The sequence below is a fragment of the Quercus lobata genome, chromosome 8 (assembly GCF_001633185.2).
Source record: "Quercus lobata isolate SW786 chromosome 8, ValleyOak3.0 Primary Assembly, whole genome shotgun sequence".
Classification (NCBI taxonomy): domain Eukaryota; kingdom Viridiplantae; phylum Streptophyta; class Magnoliopsida; order Fagales; family Fagaceae; genus Quercus; species Quercus lobata.
The window spans coordinates 43,880,326-43,888,802 of record NC_044911.1 but is presented as its reverse complement, the minus strand read 5'-3'; the positions used below and the strand labels follow the sequence as shown (position 1 = coordinate 43,888,802).

The 8,477-nt window shown below is 36.0% G+C and overlaps 1 protein-coding gene across 1 annotated transcript; it reads left to right on the top strand.

Annotated features, from left to right (window-relative positions):
• The first annotated feature begins 946 nt into the window (after positions 1-946).
• On the top strand, positions 947-4,500 carry LOC115958061 (trifunctional UDP-glucose 4,6-dehydratase/UDP-4-keto-6-deoxy-D-glucose 3,5-epimerase/UDP-4-keto-L-rhamnose-reductase RHM2-like). The gene is made up of 3 exons (XM_031076424.1): positions 947-1,017; positions 2,137-3,731; positions 3,823-4,500. Exons 2-3 carry the CDS (start codon positions 2,148-2,150, stop codon positions 4,285-4,287), a joined length of 2,049 nt encoding a protein of 682 aa, XP_030932284.1. The 5' UTR covers positions 947-1,017; positions 2,137-2,147; the 3' UTR covers positions 4,288-4,500.
• The last annotated feature ends 3,977 nt before the right edge of the window (positions 4,501-8,477 follow it).

Here is an 8,477-nt window from a genome sequence, read left to right as displayed (position 1 = left end):
TTATTTCTTCAGCGAACACAAGGACAAGGGTTCTGCTAAGAAATAATGAAATATATTGGAATTTTTTTTTTTTTTTTAGATTGAGAAATATATTGGGAATTGGAATCTGTAGCTTCTCATTAGTGCATTTTACAGTAAGGTTCAGCCAATCTCACTTGGCTAATGTACCACGTGACAAATAGTAACCCAAAAATAAATATATATGTACACAAATAAGGAAACAATTACTCCGTTTATTTTGGGAAGTGAATAACTAAAGATTATTTATACATGGCAAGATTTGTAATACATGTCATTGCTTTTTATGAGGTCGGGTTCATAGTGATTACTTTTTATTATCTAGTTTAAAACGGTTTAGGATTTACATCTTCCTCTTTCAACTATCAAATTATCAACCAAAAAAAAAAAAAAAACACACTGCAGAGTAAGTTACAATTGAAATCTCTCACAAAAACTCAAAGTTCAATTCTCTCCCTTTTTAATTCTCAAGAACAAAAAGAAAAGAAAAAATATCTCCCCCCACCCTTCTTTTTTTTTTTCTTCGAGAATCAATTAATAAAACGTGACAAATTAGAAACGATACAGTATATGAATGATTAATTAGGAAAGTACAACTTTGGTTAGTGCCTTATTTGAAATTAAATTTGAATTACTCACTAAAACTAACTATATTGGTCCTAGGTTTCTCTCTCTCTCTCTCTCTTTTTCTTAATTTCCTTGTAAAACAGAGAAAGATATGAAAGTGTAGGGAAGACCAGCATGCATCGTGTCTAGTCTTCCCCCCCATAGTGGGGGTAGACGATAAGCATTACTCTCACAAAATTCTTCACTCGCAATCAAAGCCCACTTATTTTCTAACCCATCACTTCAGTGAACTATCAATATAAATACCCCATTCTTACTACCTTTATTTCTCAACCAAACATCTCTACTTCTCTTTCTTTGCACCTTGTCTGAAATTAAAGAACTCTTTTTTCTTCTCTTCTCTTGTTTTTCACTCCAACTCCGGTTCTCTTTGTAAGTCTCTCTCTTTATTTGTATTCTCTTATCTATCTATGGGAGTCCATACTTGGGCACCCAAACCCAAAAAATATTTAGGCTTGGGTTAGTGAAATAGACTTGTAGGGTGAGGATAGCCTAGATTTTTAGTTCTGATAAAGTTTATTCAAGTAAAGATTAATATTTTTGTAGTTTGAATTAAATGGTATTTTATTTATAAACTAATTCTTTAATTTAGTTATATTTGTAACATAATCGCTTTACTATTAATCAATGAGTCAGCAAGTTCTAAGTCAAATAACACATCCTTTTCTTATAAGAAAAGGGTGAAGGTGAGTTTAATAGTTTATATGTTCAAAATATATTGAAAAAGTATTCATTTATTTAATTCTGAAAACGAGGCTTGTTTGCGGGTGTATGGGTTAAACTTTAAATTACATTACTTGGTTCACTTTACATTTGTTTTTCTCTTGGTCGAATAAATAAATAAATAAGTTTTTCTTTATTCACACAAGAGAAAAAGGTCTTTTTTTTTTTTTTTTTTTGGGAAAACAACAAACAGAGGCTTGTACTTTTTCTTTTTTTTTTTCCTCCCCCCCTACGTTAAGGAATAAGTGGTTGAAATCATTTTATTCTCTCTTAAAAATTAACACTCTTCCATTTTGGAATTTCTTTTTCTTGATATTGATATAATTTTTCTTTTTCTAGTTTCCGTTGACCAATACATTAATAAATTATCTACGACCCATGCATGCGCGCACACGTGCACATGAGTGTACACAGAGTATCTTTTGTGCACACAAACACTACGTGTGTAGGTATAACTATGAGAAGAATTTTATGCCTCTTGAACGGAAAATTGAACTAAATATTCATTGATACGGATGTCTTTTTGACCATCATGTCTTCACACCTCAACTCATTCTTCTTGATTCTTTGCTACTTGAATACTAAACCCTTTTTTAGGATAGTGAAGTCAACTTTTTTTTTTTTTTTTTTTTATCAAATTTATACCACAGCAGTTGATGATTTATTTGTTTCTCCTATACATGTTTCTTCGAGCGTGGATTTTGTTTTATTTTCTAGCTATTTACGTTTCATTTTGAGTAAATGTTTTGTATTTCAAATTGTCTGCAGCCAGGTTAGATATGGCCACCACATACGAACCAAAGAACATCCTCATTACTGGAGCAGCTGGCTTCATTGCCTCCCATGTCTGCAATCGGCTTATTCGAAACTACCCAGATTACAAGATTGTTGTTGTTGACAAGCTTGACTACTGCTCAAACTTGAAGAACATTCTTCCTTCAATATCATCCCAAAACTTCAAGTTCATCAAGGGAGACATTGCCACTGCTGACCTTGTCAACTACGTCCTCCTCTCTGAGTCCATTGACACCATCATGCACTTTGCAGCACAAACTCACGTTGACAACTCTTTTGGCAACAGCTTCGAGTTCACAAAGAACAACATCTATGGCACTCATGTCCTTCTCGAGGCTTGCAAAGTCACTGGTCAAATCAAGAGGTTCATCCATGTGAGCACTGATGAGGTTTATGGGGAGACAGATGAGGATGCTGTCATGGGAAACATTGAGGCTTCTCAGCTCCTTCCAACAAACCCTTATTCTGCTACTAAAGCTGGGGCAGAAATGCTTGTCATGGCATATGGGAGATCATATGGATTGCCTGTGATCACTACTAGAGGTAACAATGTTTATGGGCCTAACCAATTCCCTGAAAAGTTGATTCCAAAATTCATTCTTTTGGCCATGAAGGGACAGCCTCTACCAATTCATGGGGATGGTTCTAATGTTAGGAGCTATCTCTACTGTGAAGATGTTGCTGAAGCATTTGAAACCATTCTCCATAGGGGCGAAGTCGGCCATGTTTACAACATAGGCACACAGAAAGAAAGAAGAGTGATTGATGTGGCTAAGGAAATTTGCCAACTTTTCTCTTTGAACCCTGAAACCCATATTAAGTATGTGGAGAATAGGCCTTTTAATGACCAAAGATACTTCTTGGATGTTCAGAAGTTGAAGACTTTGGGATGGTTTGAACGTACTTCATGGGAAGAGGGCCTAAAAAAGACCACAGAATGGTATGTCAACAATTCTGACTGGTGGGGTGATGTTTCTGGAGCATTGCTTCCTCATCCAAAAATGCTAATGGTGCCTGGAATTGGAAGGAAGTGTGATGGACCTCATAACAGAAATTCTGCTTCCTCTTATGTGGCAAACAATTCTATTGCGAGCGGAATGGTAGTCCGAAGTCCCCGAAGTCCAAAGAACAACCCCTCTACTCAGAGGCGAGGTCTGAAGTTTTTGATTTATGGTAAAACAGGTTATCTTGGGGGTCTTCTTGGGCAACTTTGTGAGAAGCAAGGGATACCGTTTGTGTATGGGAAGGGGCGTTTGGAGGAACGGTCACAACTCATGCAAGAAATTCGGACTGTTAAACCAACTCATGTTTTCAATGCTGCTGGATTGACTGGCAGGCCTAATGCAGATTGGTGTGAAAGTCATAAAGTTGAGACAATTCGGACCAATGTGGTTGGTACATTAAACTTGGCAGATGTCTGCAGAGAACATGGCCTCCTAATGATCAATTATGGAAGCGGCTGTATTTTTGAATTTGATGCAGAACATCCAATGGGGTCAGGAATTGGGTTTAAGGAGGAAGAGAAGCCTAATTACACTGGTTCTTTCTATTCTAAATCCAAAGCTGTGGTAAGTTCTTTCACTGTCCATTTTGATAGCCATTCCATTTTGAGAATTTCTTGATATATAGTAATGTTTTTATTTTTCATTTTGTTGCCAGGCTGAAGATCTTTTGAATGAATATGACAATGTTTGCACCCTCAGAGCCCGAATGCCAATATCCTCCAATCTGAGCCACCCCCGGAACTTTGTCCGAAAGATTACACAATATGAGAAAGTAGTTGACATTCCAAACAGCATGACTGTGTTGGATGAGCTGCTGCCCATGTCAATTGAGTTGGCCAAAAGGAACCACAGGGGCATTTGGAACTTCACAAACCCTGGTGTTGTGAGTCATAATGAGGTTCTGGAGCTGTACAAGAACTATATTGACCCTAATTTCAAGTGGGTTAACTTTACATTGGAAGAACAGGCCAAAGTTCTGGTTGCACCTCGAAGCAACAATGAAATGGATGCATCTAAGTTGAAGAAAGAATTCCCTGAGCTGTTGTCAATCAAGGATTCCCTGATTAAATACATCTTTGAACCCAACAAGAAAAGCATTGCCGGTGCAGTGTCAAAATAAGCATTTCATGATCCTCGGCCGATGGACAGATCCAACAGATTTTGGTTTACTTTCTTCTTGTTTACATATAGCCATATTTCATTACCTTTCACTTGTAGCAGTTTCTTTTTGTTGTTATTTGCGGGAATAATTCCACTCGGTGGTATTGCTTGTTTAGTTTGACTATTGTTAGGAGCTTCTTGAGACAGCTTCAGTATATCTAAATGTACTGTCCACTCATGGCTATGAAATATTTGAATCTTAATATGTTAAGAAGTTTGGTAATAAAAGTTCAATTACCAGTTTAATTTTCCTTCTAAATGGATGTGTCAGCTCTTCAAATCTGGATGCAATAGTACGACATTCCAAGTATGAAGTAATTTTCCCAATGAAATATGGTTGGTTAAAATTCAATTGATACTAATAGAATTCTCTTTTTCAATTATTGACCAATTATTGAATTATAAAAAATAAAAAAATAAAAAGTATTACTATTGAACCTCTACATACCATATATTCAAAGTACCATTTTTCTCATGTTTGCACTATTGGCCGGCCAGTATCTCTCGTATTTAGCCTTCTTCCCTATTTCTATCCATCTACGAAGTATGAACAAGTCTTATGATCTTTTTATCTGACAAGAATCATCACGTGCAATTGGACCTTTATTTTCATCCCAAAAAAAGAATGTGGGACTTTTTAAAGTATCATTCTATTTTAGGAATTGTTACTTTTACAAAAATAAATAAAACTAATAAAAATCAATCATTTAAACATATTGGCAAATTTTGGTTACTTGATTCCCTTATAGATTCTGTTGCCTTTTAATCTTTTTCAACCTCAATTTTCGACTCTTTGACTTTTGTGCCCTAAATGGGGAGAGTACTGGTGATGTTAAGTCTTGAAAACAATGCAAACATGGTGCCCTCACCTTGGTCTTGGGCCTTGCCCAGAGTTTGGCTTGGGCTTGACCGTTGTTGGGCTTAGAAGCCTTTAGGAATTAAAGTGCAGGGTCCAATCCTTCCTGACTTTCAAATTTTCAATTGGCCAACTTTTATAGTTCAAAGAGGCTTTGGGATGAAAGAAAAACAAAACATGTGAAGTAGCTGCACTAAATTGTATTAATTTTTTAGATTGAAATTACGACTTAATTATTCTTATTAACTTCTTTAAATAGAGCTTAATTGCTAATATTAACTTTTTTCTTCCTTTCTTTCTTTTTCCCAATTATTTTATCCTAGTGCAATACACGCTTCTCCTTCTTTTTACTTTCTTTTTCTTTTTCCTTTTCTTTTTTCTTTTTTTTATCCTATTGCAATTCACGCTTCTCCTTCTTATCACTATCTCTCTCTCTCTCTCTTTAACTTGTTTTTATTTTTGCGTTTTATTGATCTCAACTTTTTTATTTTAAAAAATTCCATCGTAAGAAACTTCTTCTTTTTTCCTTTTTTTTTTTTTTTTTCAATACTTTAAGTGTCACTATTTTACTCCTAATATACTCCACCTTTTTCTTTATCTGCATTCTAATGCACCATCTTTATTTGTCAATTATTCTCATTCTTTTATAATACCTATCTAACGAAAATCAACTTTTCCTCTACTAATAGTATTATTATTTTATAAATAATAAAAAAAAAAACATGTTTATTATTATTAGTTTTTGTTGGGCCAGAGAACTTGGCGACCCCGGCCCACTCTATGTTGAGCCCAAGGACCGCGCCGAGGAGAGAAATGTCCAAGGACATGCGCTGAAAATCCAAATGGTCTAGAGATGTTGCCAAAGACGATTCTGTCCTCGGCGTTCCAGACTCCAGTGGGAAAGAACGGCACACCATCAAAAACAGCCTCCCAAAGCGTTCCCCGAAGAAAGGACGAGTACAGTAGGATGCACACAGGGGTATGGAGTGGGAGCAGTTTAAGGAAAAGCTGTCACCTCCGCATTTAATGCGCCCAACTAATGTCCTAGCCGCATTAATGATGAAATGACCCCTGAACAATATGGCCTTAGTTGCCGCAACTCACAGAGGATTTGAGAAGGTGGCTGATGGGACGAGCACTCGAGTAATGGTCTGCACAATCAACAGATGGAGGTTCAGGATCAACTGGAAAGAAGTATATAATGGGAAAGACCCCCCAAGAATGGGGGATCGCGAGAAAGGGAGAGGAAGAGAGAAAAAGGAGAAAACAGCAGCAGTTTTATTGATCTCAACTTTTTTATTTTAAAAAATTCCATCATAAGAAACTTCTTCTTTTTCCCTTTTTTTTTTTTTTTCAATACTTTAAGTGTCACTATTTTACTCCTAATATACACCACCTTTTTCTTTATCTGCATTCTAATGCACCATCTTTATTTGTCAATTATTCTCATTCTTTTATAATACCTATCTAACGAAAATCAACTTTTCCTCTACTAATAGTATTATTATTTTATAAAAAAAAAAACATGTTTATTATTATTAGTTTTTGTTGGGCCAGAGAACTTGGCGACCCCGACCCACTCTATGCTCAGCTCAAGGCCCGCGCCGAGGAGAGAAATGTCTGAGGACATGCGCTAAAAATCCAAATGGTCTAGAGATGTTGCCGAAGACAATTCTGTCCTCGGCGTTCCAGACTCCAGTGGGAAAGAATGACACACCATCAAAGGCAGCCTCCCAAAGCGTTCCCCGAAAAAATGACGAGTACAGTAGGACGCACACGAAGGTATGGAGTGGGAGCAGTTTAAGGAAAAGCTGTCACCTCCACATTTAATGCACCCAACTAACGTCCTAGCCGCATTAATGATGAAAGGACCCCTGAACAGTATGGCCTTGATTGCCGCAACTCACAGAGAGTTTGGAAAGGTGGCTGATGGGACGAGCACTCGAGTAATGGTCTGCACAATCAACAGATGGAGGGTCAGGATCAACTGAAAAGAAGTATATAATGGGAAAGACCCCTCGAGAATGGGGGATCGCGAGAAAGGGAGAGGAAGAGAGAAAAAGGAGAAAACAGCAGCAGTTTGCATAGTCTTGAAAAACCACGGGAACCTAGTACTAAAAGTAGAAGAAGAAGAAGAACATCAAGCTCCTCGGACGAAACACTCGGGGACCACATTCCAGGCTTGAACCCATTTCCTCATTGGTTTGTCCACACCCAACCATGTATTGTGATTGTGGTTTAGACCAACACTTAGTTCTTAGGCCCACTCTCTAAAAATTCATTGTATTGTGCCAGTTAGGCTTGAGACCTCTCGTCCAATAGGAAGAGCGCTCAAAACCAACACCCTACAGTTTTTATTCTTCTATTTTTTTTCCCTTTGATTTTAGTATTAGTATCTAAGAAATGAGAATCATTTTTCTAGAATTCCCAAAAATTTTACAGTCTCATTTTTTTTTCTTTGTGCTTCAAACTCAATTCTTAACAAATAATAACAAAATCTTTTTCTATGATTTCAGATAAGAGGGATGATGTGCCCAAAATTATATCAATACAGGCATGACTGGTGACTCCAGGATTTTTTTTAAGGGGGGTCAGCAATGGTGGAGATAGGAATTTGTCATGGGGGACAAGTAAAAAAATAAAATAATTAATTTTTTTTTATATGTACAACTTCCATATTATATACATTATACAATGATCTAAAATAGTATTCTAAATATAATTTAGTATAAATATCGGTAAGACAACAACCATTGAATGCATAAACAAATATAATTAAATAACTAATCATACATGTGGTCAGTCTCTTGGAGTTTTTTTTTTTTTTTTGGTGATTCGGAGTCTCTTGGAGTTGGACTAATGGTAAATGTGAAATTAAGAAAAAATAATAATAACTAATATAATAAAGTTTTTACTTTTAAAGTGTATGACTTCCTAACCATACACGTGGTTAGTCTCTTGGAATTGGAGTAAGCACTAAAAGACTTCTTGGATTTGGAAATCTATAGAGCATTTATCAAACTACTTGATCAAATGGAGAGAAAAACTAAGAAAATATAGAAGGGAAAAAGAAAGATAGAGAGAATGAGGAAAGAATACAGATTTGTTGGTTGTAACAGTGGTGTACTTTTTTGTTGATGAAGAAGAAAAGTGCAGAGAAAAAAAAAAACTTTATTCTACTGTCAATGGAAAAGTAAGCCAAAGTCCTGGAAAAAAAGAAATTTTTTTTTTTTACGAATGAGCAAAAATTTGAATTTTTTTTTTCTTTCTCATAAAATTAAATATTTTAAGAC